The sequence below is a fragment of the Populus alba genome, chromosome 10 (assembly GCF_005239225.2).
Source record: "Populus alba chromosome 10, ASM523922v2, whole genome shotgun sequence".
In the NCBI taxonomy this organism is placed as follows: Eukaryota; Viridiplantae; Streptophyta; class Magnoliopsida; order Malpighiales; family Salicaceae; genus Populus; species Populus alba.
The window spans coordinates 339602-355475 of NC_133293.1; the positions used below are offsets into that span (position 1 = coordinate 339602).

A 15874-nucleotide genomic window follows, 5' to 3' on the forward strand; every position below is an offset into this window, starting at 1 on the left:
AAAGGTTGATAAAGGTATCACATAGGGTGCAACATCAAAGATTAAAATGCTGGGGTAGATGCTAGTAAGATTCCACAGAGTAAATCTGAAGTTCAACATGATAAAGCATATCAGCATTTCAAGCTCCACTTAATGGAAGTCATTATTGAACAATTGCATTGAAGGCGAAGCTTATCGTTCAGAATTGAAGTAAAGCCAGAACAAATGAAAACGCTTAATACATCTGAAACTTCTCCTTTGTTTTCTCAAAGACTTGTTCTGCAATGATGGCCTGGGTGCCATCTGCCCTCTTGATCTCCAACTGGGACTTCTGATAGAAGCTAGTCCCCCGCAATGCATCAGCAATGAAATCATCAAAGCCAATAGCAATAGCTGCTTCAGCCTTGGCTCCATAAACCAACCTCTGACATCAACACACCACAAGATCCATAATATGTCATGCACCCTGAACCACAGGGACAGGAAAGGATTGAGACAATGTAGGGAGCAGAAAATACCTTAATTCGTGAAAGGTGGATCGCGCCAAAGCACATGGGGCAGGGCTCACAAGAGGCATATATTTCACAGTCAGAAAGCTCAATCTGATTGAGCTTTTTACATGCCTGGTAAAAACAAGGTCATTAAGAGATGAGGGGAAGCAACTTTCTAAGCCTTTATATTTGAGTTTCGATGAACATAACACCATCCATTCCATCTCAAGGAAAATAAAAGGTCAAAATAATCTTTTTGGTTAAAAAATAAAGAAAAGAAGTGCAAAAGAGCCTACTCTAATGGATTTTATTTATATGGAGCAGATATTGAAGGTCTCAAATTGCCATTGCATCTGCTCACAGCCCAGCTGAGTCATGCTGGAACCTGGTTAAGTCCCTGGTAGGGCATCTAAATTTTCAATGACTTGGTAATAGCTTAGCAACTTGTAACGTTTAAACCTTCTTTTAGGGGGCCACATATTCTAGCTATTTGTTTTTGTATTTCGGGTGCATTTTAAAAATATATTTTGCTTGAAAATATTAAAATGACTTTATTTTATTTAGTATTTTTAGATGGTTTTAATGGGCTAATATTAAAAATTAAAAAAAAAAAAAAACTAAAACAAAATCATTTTAATACATTTTAAAATAAAAAACACTTATGAAAGGAATATGTTACACAATACTAAATGCACATAGACCTCTTCATCAAAACAAGAAAACAACGGTGACTATTTTGTCACATGGATTAAATCATCAATCTAATTTCTTCATTTTATTTTTTTCCTGAGTGATCTTCTAATAAATCAATAATTGACTTGATCTTCCTAAAAGCTTCATCAACTGGTGGTATATTTATCGACATTTAACATTAATAACATTTCAACAACACTTTGGTTTTTCTAAAGAAAAAAAAAAAACTCTTATTTCAGAATATTATTTTTCTCTTATAATAAATTTGAGATACACACACACACACATTAACATTGAATATCTAACAGCAAGACCAAACAAAAGAACCCAATATAGAGGTTGGACTTGGACCTATATTAGCAAGTGTATCGTAGGAGCATCAAAAATTCAAAATCCCTATTTGGGCATCACGATCGATTGCATCCTCAACTTTTAGATCCCAGAGTCTCCCAGCAATTATAGAGCCTGCCTAATGGGCAACTCAGAAGTTAAATGTAGAAAGAGCAGAAGAAGAAGAAAGAAACCTCTCTAATGGCAGTGACCTCGGCATGGGCAGTAGGATCAGTATGGTTTAAGACCATGTTATGACAAGCGACAACAACCTCATCGTTGAGGACAACAACAGCACCGAAAGGACCTCCATCTCCACTTTCAACCCCTTTATAAGCTTCTTCAACTGCTTTTGTTAGGAACTTGTGATCTCTGTCCTGTACAGCTGATCAAGAGCCATCCAAAACAATAATTCAATTACCAGAACAAGCAGTAGTTATAACAAAAATCAAGCGATACCATACCTTCCTGATGAACAGGAAATGCAGAAGCCACTGAGATTGTTCCCTTCTTAGTTTCAACAACTGCAATCCAATCCAATCCAATCCAATGCATCCAAAACAAAGAAAATTTAAAAAAAAAATCACAAACTATAAAAAGGGGAGATTTAAGAGAGAGAAAAAGAGGGAGAGAGAGATCCTCAAGAATAGAACATGGCAAGCAAGCAGATCAGTAATGAGCCTAAAGAGAAAGGGAAAAGAGAATAGATATACCATCGGCTCCCTCCATGTTTGATGGGCTGATATTGATGTGATTGAAGATGATTTTTTTCCTAATAAATCTTTCAAATTAAGCTTGAATGGAATGGAAATGGGTAGATATGGTAGCAATTCTTCTGTATTTATAAAATAAAATAAAGGGGGGAGGAGATAGAAAAACAGAAAGACAGGACTGACTCTCTTGGTCAATTCTTTTGCGCAATGCGATATGGAATGCAATGTCAAGTGTGAGAGATGAGGGGGTGGAGAGAAATCCATCCGATCCACTAGCATTTATTTTAATTTTTTATTTATTTCCAAACACCACATTAGCCTGAATGTAAATTAATTATTGATTTTAAAAGTATTTTTTATTTTAAAATTAATTTTTTTATTTTTTAAAAATTATTTTTAATATTATAATGTTAAAATAATCTATAAATATCAAAAAAAGTATTAATTTAAAATAAAATAAATAAATAATAAATTATTTTTAAAACAAAACACTTCTAAAACCAATAAACAAACATACTTAAAACCCAATCTATCACAAGACTCAGTTTATGGATCAATAAAATCAACTTAAATTAATCTACATTGATTTTAAAAAATATACAAAAAAAATAAAATAAAATTATTTTAATAAAAAAAATTAATTAATTAAGGGTTGAGTTTTGAGAAAATCACTAAGTTCCAATTTAGATCGTATTAATGATGAGTTTTTTTTTTTCCAACTTAGAATGGTATAGATTTCGAAGACCGTTTAGGAACACGATGCAAACCATGCCCAAAAAATTAAAAAAAAAATATATCAAAATTTAATACGATTTGTACATATTTTGGATCATTTTTTATGTGTTGAAGTCAAAAATTATTTTTAAAAAATAAAAAAAAATTATTAACATGCATTTCGACACAAAAAATTATTTGAAAAAACAACCATTACTACACTACTAAACACGATTTTTAAGTCAACCCTTATTGTATTGCCGTTTCAAGTTCTATAGCTATAATTTTTTTTTTTTTTTTCATTTAATTTTCTTAACTATTGATAACAAGTAATTCAACTTGTGGTTTTCCATTTTTATTTTTAAATTTAGTTTATCATTATAATTATAATATAATTTAGTTGGCAAAGAATAATATGGAAGAGATGAGAATGATGACGAAGAAATACCTATCCTTATCTCTTCCAAATTTCCAACCTTTTTTTCTATTATAAATGGTTCACTGCTAAGAAATCTTTGGTATTTATCAAAAGATAAATAGTTATATTCTTAATATTTATTTATAATAATTTAACTTATTCAAAAAAAAAAAGCTAGTGGGCTATGTTTTAAAATTGTTTAAAATCTTTTTTATTATATATATATATAAAGAAAAGAAATTGTCTTGCTGCTGTTACTGTGATTTTGTGGAGCCAATGCAAGTGCTTCAGAAAGTTGTCAGGTGACCAATTCTTCTTGATATCCTAATAAATCTTTCTCCGTTCGAAGCTTTCATACTCGTGAGATTTTATAATTTTAAAGACTAAATGTGTTATTATTGTCTAAATGGAGATTTGTTAAAATTTAAATTGTTTTTATTAAAATTAATTTTTATATATATATTTTTATATTATTTGGATGTATTGATATAAAAAATAAATTTTAAAAATATTATATTTATGTATTAAAAAAAACACTATAAAAAACAATTATTAACTCATTCTCGAATATCTGTATTATAATTTTGAAAACTCGACCTGACCCGAATCCAGCTGATTTAGACTAAAATCAGGTTAAATTGAAAAAAAAAAAAAGAAGAAAAAATATTTTTATGACCCAACACTTCCGTTAAAAATTCAATTAAAACTGTTGATTTTTTATTTTTTTTTATTAAAACTACATTGATTTTTTAAAAAAAAATTCCAAAACCAGGTTTTAGGTAAAAACAACTTCGTTTTAAATCAAAACAATCTAAAAACTATGATCCGCATAGATCTCCACGCCTGAGCATAGCATATAAAACGAACCTAGTTATGCCGCAGAAGTAGGAGGAGGTAGCTAGGTTGATGTCCAAAAACAGCTGCCATACAACGATTTTGGAAGTTATTTATCTTCTTCGTATTAAATAAAACTTGCGAACAAAACAGTACGAAATTGAGAATCACAGAATGAAATTGGTACAATTATACAGGCTGAGGGTCGCCAAAGAAAAGAAAACTGAAAAGGGTTCATAATTTAGCCTGGCTTCTGAGATTTTCTATGGCTTCTTTAGCATGGTCAGGCACAGGCAAGTTGCATATGAGAGTAACCCTTGACGATGACACCAATGATTTGGAGGACTCTGTGTTTGAAGGATCCGATAGTTTCCAGATTCGCACATCCCACACCTGCATCAGCCATTAATAATTTTGTCGTTTATTTCTACGTTGGATCGGAGAAAGGAGGTGTAGGTGAAGTACCTGAATGGTTTTTCCGATACTGGAGGGAGTGGCCTCCGCGAGGATGAGGTCTCCAAGGTTGGCGCTTTTCACATGATTGATGCTCAGCTGAATTCCGGCCACTCTTTGCAGCCCCGATGCCAAGTGAGCTCCCAGGCTAGCCATCGATTCCGAAATCAGCGCCGATATTCCGCCGTGTAAGACCTTGAACGGCTGATCGATCGCCGGCCCGTTTCCGTTCATTGTTTCAAAACAAGAACAAGAATTCGATCAGGCAGGCAATTTTAACTTAATGAAATCAAATCAGATTCATTCCTTTTGTAGATATACATGTTTGTACATGAGAGAGAGAAGGAGAGAGAGACCTGAAGGCACATGGGGTTCACAAGAAGGCGGCCAGTTACCCTTTGAGGTGACATCTCTCCAAATTCGAAGCCAAATGAATGCAAAGCTACATCAAGACGTTCCCTGTTGGAAGAAGATGATGAAGAAGATGATAATGATGATCGATCCATGGAGAAAGAATTGTTTGGAAGATGGAATGGAATCAATCAATTAATCATGGTTTGGTTTTTGTTAGGTAAGGTATAGCTAAATAAAGACTTGTTACGTATTATTAGAAGAGTTGAAGATTCTAGCTAGCTACCAAAGATTCCACCATTAATTCTTTGAGCTTTACACGTTGTCGCCTTGGCCTACTATGTTTATGTCAAGGCTTGTTTGTTTCTCGGTAGTTTCTGGAAAAAAACATAACCAAACTTTCCTGTGTTTATTTGTTATTAGGAAAGTTAACAGAAAACAATTTCAAAGGAAAATTTTCGGCTTCGGTTTTCGGAAAAGTGTTTTCCTGAAAAATTTGAGGGGAAAACACTTTCCGGAAGTTGTGAAAAATTTAGAAATGTCATTATTTGCTGATTATATCAAATTTGATCCTCAAACTTTTGATTACTATATATATTTTGTTTTGAATATTTATTTTTCAATTTCATCTCTAAAAATAAAAATTTTATAGACAAAAATTAACTTTGGTCTTTATTTTTATAATTGCTATTTGCTTTTTTTATCATTTTTTTATTGAAATTTTTTATTTATCAAATTTGATCCTCATTCTTTTGATTGTTACTTATTTTATTTGAAATAATTTATGAAATGTTGATTATTATTATTTTAATTTCTTCATTTTTCATTTTTTTTACAATTTTTTAGATTTGATCCCTATTATTTTTGATTATTATTTGTTTTTATTTGAGATAATTTATGAAATTATATATTTTTTTCAAATTTCATTATCATTCAACTTTTTAATTTGTAAGATTTTGTTCCTTATTATTTTAATAAACTTGAAAAAAATAAAATATTAATAAGTTATTTTCCAGCTCATTTTCCATGACATAACCAAACACTGGAAAGTGTTTTCCAGTTCATTTTCCATAACACTTCGGTACTTTCCCGGAATTCACTTTCCCGGAATTCACTTTCCAAAAGGAATTTTTTCCTGCAAACAAACGGAGCCCAAGTCAAAATAACCCGTGCATGGATAGAGTATACAAGTATCCTGATGCCGGCCTCTCTTTCTTTTCTTTTCTTTTTTTTTTTTTCTTGTTCTACTATTACACAATATCTAAAAGAGCTTACTGATATTTTCACTATTTATCTAGATATATATTACTGTAAATTGTAGCAATGTAATGATAAAATTATCTTTATTTTAAAAAATAAGGTCATAAAAAACACATATTAGAGCCCAACAATTCTTAATGGTTAGTTGTTGATTGTTGTTATTGAGAATCTTGATGATGAAACCCATAATAGGATGACGTAGGTTATGTTAGATGTTTGCATGGTGAATGATAGTTTTTAACTAAGAAAGTTCTGTTTAAAGAATAATTTGAACTCGAAGATGAGTTTCTTCCAATCCAAAAAGAGTGATGAAAGAGTTTTTTTGTAAAATAAATATTTTTCTTTCTTCGTTTTCAGTTTAGATTTTTTTTTCTTATTCATTTATAGTTTTTCTATTTAAAGATAATAGTTTTTTCTATTTAGTACTAATAAAGCTTTCTAGTTTTTTCTATACAAAGGCTTATAATAGTCTTTAACAAATAAAACAAGGATAAATAAAATTGAAGTATTTTTAGAATCTTTATATAATTATTGTGTTTTTTTATCTTTGAAACTTTTGACTTATATATAACAAATTTTGTTATTCTTCACACTCTCTCAATAATAAAATAAATATAATTGTACATTAAAGTATGAATATGATAACAAATAATCTAATAATTTGATATTGATTGCATATATTTAGTGAAAATCTATGGTTGAAAGCTTAGAAATTACTACCCTTTTATTTATATCAATTCGGTAAATAAGCTTTTTGTGAAGAAAATTAATTTGATTAAAATTTACTGTGTTTGTATAATTTAGTCTTATCAACCCAAATAAACCAAATTGCATAACAAAACAATATTATAAGATGATTATCAATTAAACTTTTGGAAATAGTCATTAAAAAATTATCTCAAGAGATTTTTTTTGAAATTTTTATATATTTTTTAAATTCGAAATACTTTAATGGATGTCTATATATGTCCAATATTTTCTTAAAAGTGAGATTTATTTTAACCTCTTAAACATTTTAAAAAGTTCAATTTTCTTTAGAAATTAATTTTTTTCTTGAATGTTTTTTTTTAAAAAAATTAATGATTGATTGATTATTGTAAAGAAATTTTATTGCTGGAAATTCTTGAATTTTATATTTTTCAAAGAATATTAAATCTTTTTTCCTTTCACATTAAAAAAAAAACATTTTCCAGAGAAAATTAATATTTTTAATTCTTACAAGTCCATGAAACTTTTCTTTGGTATTCATCTTACAACTTAATGCAATTTAGTCCAATTTGAATTGAATTGAGTGCACTTCTTTCTTATAAATATGTGTTTTCCTATTTGAATTCCATGAATATATGTCCACAACTATATATATATATATATATATATATATATATATATATATATATATATATATATATATATATGTACACTTACTAGTCCACTTTGTAGAGCTCTCTCTCGGGATGTAAATTACATAAAATCACATCAAGAACTTCAATCAATAAATAGAAATCAGAAAATCTAAAACGAAGAAAGAATAATGAGAGAGATTCTCCATAATAGAATATACCAAGTCGGTCGATGAATTAAAAGAGAGAGAGAGAGAAGCATAAGGCATTATTGGCTTGCTCATGTGTTTCTATTGATATGAGTCTTATTTTTTTGTGTTTTAAAAATATATTTTTTTAATTAATATATATATAATATTTTTAAATTATTTTTATTTACTAATATTAAAAATAACTTTTTAAAATAAAAAAATATTATTTTAGTATATTTTCAAGTGAAAAACACTTTAAAAAATAATTATTACTGCACTCTCAAACACCTATTAAATCCAAATTCAAACTCCAATATAAACTTGAATGCAATTGAAGGTTTGGTTGGGATTTTACTTATAAAAATCAAGAGTGAACAAAAAAATTAAAAGAAAGAAAACACCAGACACTTATTAGAATTTTTCGTGCACTAAATTCAAATTATTTCAATATCTCAATTAGAATTTTCGTGCACTAAATTCTCAACAAAATAATGTTTTTTTTTATATAGAAAAAAAGTATAATTTGAATGAAAACATGGATGGAAAGCCTTAGAAGTCTTTAATTGAGGATTTTTAAAGAATTTAAAGATAAAATTGATATAAAAACTATTGAGCAGTAAAATTAAAATTATTGGGATGATGTTCTTAAGATTTGCTCTTTATATTATTATTATTCTAATGGAGGCTAAAAAATAAAATTTAAAGCCATTCAAAGAAGATTTAATTTCGCCTTGCATTTTCCGAACTTTAAGGTTGGACTTCAAGTACACTGCCCTGCCAACCCAGAACGGTGCATCACCAGCCTATTTAATATTTATATCCAGAATGCGGAGGAAAGGAAAGCAGAGGCCATGTTTGAGCCCAAGTTTTATTACAAGATAAAAATGAAAGCCCGATGGACATGGAGGCTGAAGAAAACCATTATCCTTGCAAGTGTCACGAAACGGACAGCAAGGGCTGCTCCTCCTCCTCCAGAAGATTGTCCAGCAACTCTCTCTTTCAGCTCTGAGGTGATAGTAGCATGCATCTCCTTCTTCTTCTTGGAGCAACCCCGTTGTGTTTGTACCCTTCCATGTCTGTGGGGAGACGCAGACCTTGTTCTTGTTGTTCTGTTCCTCCTTACACCTCCATGCTCGGCGGGACAAGAGGCACAACACCAGGTACTGCAGCTCTTCTCATAAATCGAGTTTCCAGTAACGTTGCTGATGCTCCGCAATCCAAGCTCCTCTGTTCTGCTCGATTGCCTTTCACTCCCAGCCATCTCAAATCTCTAGGGTTCAAGCCCTCCCCTCCTCAGCTGGCCCTCCTCTCTCTCTTGTTTCTTCTTTCAATGGTTAGTTTTTCAACCTCTTCTTTTCTTTTTCTTCCTTACTACTGTCCAGTTTTCTCCGAGTAAGTAACATACAAGTGTACTCGTCCTCCTCGCAGGCTATTGGAGCAATGTTCTCTTTGGCTGTCATTTGCCTTCCAGCCATATCTGTAAGCTCTTGATAATTTATTCTTCCTGGATAATTAATATAACAATCCCACTGGTGCTCTGCATTCTTAATTAAGCGTATAGGATCCTATGCAATGATAAGAACAATGATGCAGGCTTTTAGAAGAGTGGGAGCTTCTGTCCACAAACTGTCCCAAGTCGTCTCTGAAGAGGTGCCAGGAACCTTGTCTTCTCTCAAGCTCTCTGCCCGTGAGATTAATGAACTCACTCGACAACTTGCCAAGCTCAGGTTAGCTATACATTTTACTTTCCTAGCTGTCCTGCTCAATTCACCACGTTTCCATCTGAGAATCCCACTTGCTTGCTTCTGCAATTTAGTAGTTAACAGGATTTTACATTTTTGAAGGCAAAAGATCTCTGCAACTGATCAACATGGAGAGTGGAAACAAAGCCAAAATCAATAAATATAAAGCCATGAGCTCGCCCACTTCTTTTGGAAGCGGCTGCAACTGGCCTTGTGCAGAATCCGATGGATTGCTTTGTCTTGTATTTATATATATTACTTGGATCTAACTTGTAAATCAAACATATAGAACGTCATAAATATAAAATACATGGGAAAAGCTGCTGTTTTCTCTGTAGTACCACATAACGTGATTAATTATGTAATTCCAGCACCCATTATTTCATAATTAAGACTCTGGCTCTCATTCCTCTTCAGTTACCTTCATTTGTACCGATATCTAACTCTTGATTTCAATGCTCTAACTGTATTTACTAATGTTAATAGCTTTATAATGCTTTCACGGCAGGGTGCATCCCTGAAGATTGCGTTTATCTCTTACAATCATACTTAACTGCTTAATTCGACTATCAATTTCCTATCACATGCACCGTCTTATCAAACACAACCTAAAATAGAAACCGCGACTAGCGAAACTCGGTTTGGCCCGCTGAATCATTGAAAAGTAAGGTGCCATATTGGTTTAAAGCTGCAATACAAGGGAAGGAATGGCTTCTTAAAGTTAGATTTCAGTAATCATGGTATTGCAATCTTTTGTGTTACCGGTCCAACAACACAAGGCAAGGAATGACGTGTTTGGATGTTATGCCATGGAATTGAAGTGGTAGGTTTGGTAGTTATAGCTAAAAAAACGAGGTTGGTGTCTAAGAACAGCGTTGACTGTCTGCTAAGCTGAGTAAAATTCTTCTTTTTTTATTTTTGAACGATTAGCAGTACTATCAATTGGGAAGCAATCATCAACTAACTGGGAGTAAATTAGATGAAATTATTCATACTCTTTGGACTGAAATTTGAGAATCACACTGCAAGAACTTGAAGTCACTGAATTACAGTAGTACAATTGTATTATTATTATCTAATATATCAGGAGTGATTACTACGACCAAGTCGTGGTGGTAGGCAGGCAATAAAAGAGCGTTCATAATTTAGCATGGCTTCTGAGATTTTCCGTGGCTTCTTTAGCATGGCCAGGCACAGGCAAGTTGCACAAGAGAGTAACCCTTGCCGATGACACCAATGATTTGGAGGACTCTGTGTTTGAAGGATCCGCTAATTTCCAGATTCGCACCTCCCAAACCTGTATCAGTGCGTATCTTAATGGTTTTCCCTTGCTAACGCTGAAGGAAGTGAAGGGAAGGGAGGGGGGATTATGTACCTGAATGGTTTTGCCTATACTGAAGGGAGTGGCTTCGGCGAGGACAAGGTCTCCAAGGCGGGCGCTTTTCACATGATTGATGCTCAGGTGAATCCCAGCCACTCTTTGCAATCCCGATGCCATGTGAGCCCCTATGCTAGCCATCGCTTCCGAAATCAACGCCGATACTCCGCCGTGTAATACCTTGAACGGCTGCTCGATGCCCGGCCAGCCCATTTCCAAGAAGAAAATTATAAGCCCTCCATTTGGGCAATTTTAATATGTTGAAATCAAATAAAATTCCTCTTATACATGTATTATAATGAGAGAGAGAGAGAGAGGAGGAGAGGGACAGACCTGGACACACTTGGGAGTAACAAGCAGGCGACCAGTGACCTTCTGAGGGGACAGTTCTTCAATCTGGAACCCAAAGGAATGCAGGGGAACGTCAAGACTTTCTTTTTTGGAAGAAGAGGAAGAGGATGAGGAAGAGGAAGACGACGATGAAGATGATGATTGCTCCATCAAAATCTATAACAGTAGAAAAGGAAATACACTACCAGTCCCTTTTGAGACCGGAAGATAAAAAGGATGGAGGCAGGATAGTGGGAGGATGGCGTAGACAGACCACTCTGCTCACTGTTGCGTGGGATTTGGATTTTGACTTATGTGACGTTTCTGTACTCAAAGGTTGATTTTCCTATTCTGCTGTGATGCAATATATTTAGTTTTTATTATTATTATTTTAATAAATTAATTTTCACCTCATGATGATACGATTAATTAACTGTTTTGAAAATATTGTGTTTTTAAAATATATTTTTTAAAATATATTAAAATAATATATATATATATATATTTTTTTTTAATTATTTAAAATTTAGTTTTTATATTAGAACATCAAAACATTAAAAAATATTAAAATATTAAAATTTTTCTGCAATATGGTTCAACCGCACTTTAAAACACACCCTGAATATATAATTAATAACTAAAAAAATTGAATTATGTTAGTTATGTTAGTTATTTTAGCTATTTATACTTAGTTTTATTTTATTAAAATTAATATTTAAAAAAAATTACGTGAATTTTTTTATTTTATTTCAAAAATACATCTTCACATATTTTCTTATTAGAAATAAGTTGAATTACCTTTCATTTTAAAAACCATGACAAATATTAGATATACTAATTAATTTTACACCCAAATCATTTTCTATATTAGTCTCTAAAATTTTATGATCTCTTAATTAAAGATTTTTTTAAAAATAAATAATTTTTACAAATATTTTAGCAAATTTATAATTTAACCAATTAAAATATACCTAGGATTAAATTATTTAATTTTGAAACAAGGCAAATAGAATGAGGAGAAGGGCAGATGGACGGATGGTACTGGGTAGGTAAGAACTTCTTAATAAACAGATGCTCTGTTGGGTGATTGCAGCCTGCCTGCATAAATGACACTATTTAATTCGTAACTGATTTATTGGAATTTATTTATATATATATATATAATATTTAGATTTTTTAAATATAATATGATATATACAAATATTAATATTGATATAAAACACATATACACGAATAATATTTATCATGCATGCTTTAAATATATATTAACTATTTTAATTTTTATTGATTAATAAATAATAATAGATAATAGGTTATTTTTTTATACCTAAATCTTGATGAATAGCTTGTTGGTATATAAATTTTTTAACATAAATATTAAAAAATGTGACGGGCAGGTATCCTTTGTCGTAACGAATTGGGTTTCCTCTATTTAAAGATACCGAAGGGCACTTTCCCCTTGTGGCTTTGTATTCTTTGATTGGTGGGGCCCGGCTGCAGCCCTCACGAGTCAAAATAAAAGGCAGCCACACTCCCATCTTGGACCACTATCGGTGCCCAACTAACCCACCTTTATCGCTCTTGGGACTTTCTTTACACATGCCAGTATGTATATTTTTCAATTATTATATATTAACAAAAACTAAAAAAAAAATTGAATTCATTATTCACCTCTTCATATCAAAACAATAATAATATTTTTTTTATTTTCTTTTTAAAAATAATTTATCTTTTAATATTGAGTTTACTAAAAATTAAGTTTTATAATTTGTTTTAATTTGTATTTTACGAGATTATTTCAGTCTCATAACTCATCTTGCAGGTTTAGATGACTGACTTTAGTTTTTTTTTATTCTCTTTATAATTGATTTTTAAAAAAAAAAATTCATCATTCAATATTGGGTTGATTGAAGGCATGGCTTCATAATTTTTTTTTATTTGTGTTTTATGATGTTATCTCAATTTCATGACTAGATTGTAGGTTTGGTTGGTAAACCTTGGTATTTTTTTGCATCTTTTTTTAAATTGATTTTATTCTTCAATGTTGAATTAATTGAAAATTAAGTTTTATCATTTTTTTTATTTACTTTCTATAAAGCTATCTCAATCTTATGACCCGGGTTACGGGTTAGACAAGTTAATCTTGGTTGATTTGGATTATTTTTTTTAATTTTAACTTTTAACATTGAGTTGTTTGGGAATTAGATTTCATAATTTGTTTTGAAATCCTTTCTATAGAGTTATTATGGTCTAATGACATGGGTATAACATTTGATAAATTAGCTCATGTCAACCCAATATGTTTTAATATCAATATTTTTTTAAAAAAAATATAATTTTGAAGTTTTTTTTTTAAGTCAAACTATGTTTTTATTAGTATTCTAAGTTGTTTTTAGACTTATCAAGTCGACCAGGTTATATCGGGTCAACCTTCACATGATTTAATTTTTTTCCACTAAAAAATACATTAGCAATACTTGAATACACACACACACATTAAAGAAAAAATTGATGCAAACTGAAACGTAGCGCGAGACAATGATGTAGTTGAAACCATATCTTCATTATGTCTTTCACATGTAAGGCCAAACAAAGCACTCTTTGTGTCCTAATGAGACCAACACTCATAGTTCTGAAACTCGGCCTAGATTGGTGGGTTGACCACGGACCAAGGCAACTCAGGGTTTTGGTCGGGTCTCAACAACAGAAACCAGAATGTGTAATTAGTAGGGTTAAACCCGAGTGACCCAGCGTAACCCGGGTAAGACATAACTTTTTATTTTCTTATATTTTTTAATAAACCTAAAAAATATAAAATTAATTTATGAATACTTAGCATTACATATCCTTTTTTATATCTTATATCCGTATGAATTGTTTCTTAACTTTTTAGTGTGGGATAACTATATATAACCTCTATCTACATGAATTGTTTATAAATTTTCGATGTGTGATAATTGTACTAAACTTCATGTCTCACATTTATTTTTTATAGCCTATATCAACATCTATTGTTTCTTAAGTTCTGCATATGAGATATTAAAACCTCAAACATATATATATTTTTTTCTCGGGTTAACCCAAGACTCGGCCCCTTAGTCAGGTTAACCTTTAGGCTAGGTTTAATAACTATACTCACCCTCTAATAAGGATAGTGTAAATATCAAAGTCCACTTATATGCCAAATCTTCATGGCCCAACAGTAGTCTTCTTGTGAGCTTTTTTTATGTTAATGGTGGAGGTTTAGGGGTAAATGAATTGTCTAATTTAACATGCAATAGAAACTAGTAGTCTAAGTGCTCATGCAATGCAGTGGGTTGAATCAAAAGTTGGTTCAATAATAAAAAAAATATGGATGATATTAAATTTTGAGTTGAAAATAAAAAATCTACATACTGAAAGCTTGATCAATGTGTTAAATAAAATTAATTGAAAATTATATGTATATAAAATGCTAAAAGGAGTCATTAATGACAAATAAAAATTGGATTGAAACATCAAGTGATGGATGCAGATAGGGAAATACAATCTCGTGACATGGCATGCTATTCATAATATTTATTTAATCATTTGTTATTTTGTCTTACGAGTAAAAATAATAATTTGAATCGAAAAAAAATAATTTGCTAGTATATTTCATTTGCTTTTTATTTGTTTGGTGTTACCCCATGTCATAGGCCATTGGATAGCCTGGGTTCCAAATCTAATTATGTTAGAGTTGGCTTAATGTGTGCTACAATTTCAAACCCCTACCTAACTCAATCAAGCTTAACCATGAAAAGCAAAATGTCAAAGGAAAAAATCAGAAAAATAAAATGAAGTTGCTCTGATTTTTTTTTTAATTTGGATCAACCTCCTGACTCGTAACTTGTGCCTTACCTTGGGTTGACCCTCAATTCGAGTTTTAAAGCTATGATAATGATAATTTTTATTTTTACATTGCTTCGAGACAACCAAGGTTGATCATCTCAACCCATAACTTGGGCCTTGCCCTAGGTCGACCCCTTAGTTAGGTTTTAAAATTATGATAATAACAACTTTTATTCTTATGTTAACCCGAGTCAATGATCAACCCGACCCATGACCCAAGACTGGTTGATTAGGCTTAGCCCTAAAGAGACCCCCAACTTGAGTTTTAAATTAAGATAATAATCATTTTTATTTTAAGATTAACCAAAGTCAATGGTTAACTCAACCCATGACTCGAGCTTGGCCCTAGGTTGATCACCAAGTCAAGTTTTAAAACTATAATAATAATTATTTTTATTTTTATGTTGACCTGTGTAAATGGTCAACTTGACCCATGTCTTGAACTTGGCATCGGATCCACCCTCGAGTTAGATTTTTTTAAAACTATGATAATAATCATTTTTATCCTTACATTAACCTAGATCAACTAGATTAACCCTTGTGTAGAGCATTGGACAAGCTTGTCTTCTCTTTTTTAATGGGACAAAAATCTCTCCATTAGAACAACATTAGCATGACAAAAATTGATTTTTATTTTATCCAAAGGTGCACTAAACAACATCACAAAAAAAATATCATGTCTTGTCCATCATTGTTCAACATACCAAACACTATCTATTATTCCTGAAACACCTTGTTTTATTTTTTTTCTAATATTAAAATATTTTTTATATTTATTAAATTTTAC

General features: G+C 31.2%; 4 protein-coding genes across 4 annotated transcripts; 1 reads left to right on the forward strand and 3 right to left on the reverse strand.

Annotated features, from left to right (window-relative positions):
* Positions 1-86: 86 nt before the first annotated feature.
* Positions 87-2459, reverse strand: LOC118057347 (guanosine deaminase). The gene is made up of 5 exons (XM_035069900.2): positions 2207-2459; positions 1958-2017; positions 1688-1878; positions 498-602; positions 87-403 (listed from the first exon to the last, which is right to left on the reverse strand). Exons 1-5 carry the CDS (start codon positions 2220-2222, stop codon positions 215-217), a joined length of 561 nt encoding a protein of 186 aa, XP_034925791.1. The 5' UTR covers positions 2223-2459; the 3' UTR covers positions 87-214.
* A 1813-nt stretch (positions 2460-4272) lies between these two features.
* Positions 4273-5285, reverse strand: LOC118057349 (1,4-dihydroxy-2-naphthoyl-CoA thioesterase 1). Its single transcript, XM_035069901.2, has 3 exons — positions 4982-5285; positions 4638-4829; positions 4273-4565 (listed from the first exon to the last, which is right to left on the reverse strand). The coding sequence occupies exons 1-3, from the start codon at positions 5129-5131 to the stop codon at positions 4407-4409; spliced, it is 501 nt and encodes a 166-aa protein (XP_034925792.1). The 5' UTR covers positions 5132-5285; the 3' UTR covers positions 4273-4406.
* Positions 5286-8659: 3374 nt separating this feature from the next.
* Positions 8660-9925, forward strand: LOC118057350 (uncharacterized). The gene is made up of 4 exons (XM_035069902.2): positions 8660-9100; positions 9196-9246; positions 9361-9494; positions 9612-9925. Exons 1-4 carry the CDS (start codon positions 8789-8791, stop codon positions 9667-9669), a joined length of 555 nt encoding a protein of 184 aa, XP_034925793.1. The 5' UTR covers positions 8660-8788; the 3' UTR covers positions 9670-9925.
* A 559-nt stretch (positions 9926-10484) lies between these two features.
* Positions 10485-11540, reverse strand: LOC118057351 (1,4-dihydroxy-2-naphthoyl-CoA thioesterase 1). The gene is made up of 3 exons (XM_035069904.2): positions 11221-11540; positions 10885-11076; positions 10485-10806 (listed from the first exon to the last, which is right to left on the reverse strand). Exons 1-3 carry the CDS (start codon positions 11386-11388, stop codon positions 10648-10650), a joined length of 519 nt encoding a protein of 172 aa, XP_034925795.1. The 5' UTR covers positions 11389-11540; the 3' UTR covers positions 10485-10647.
* Positions 11541-15874: the final 4334 nt, after the last annotated feature.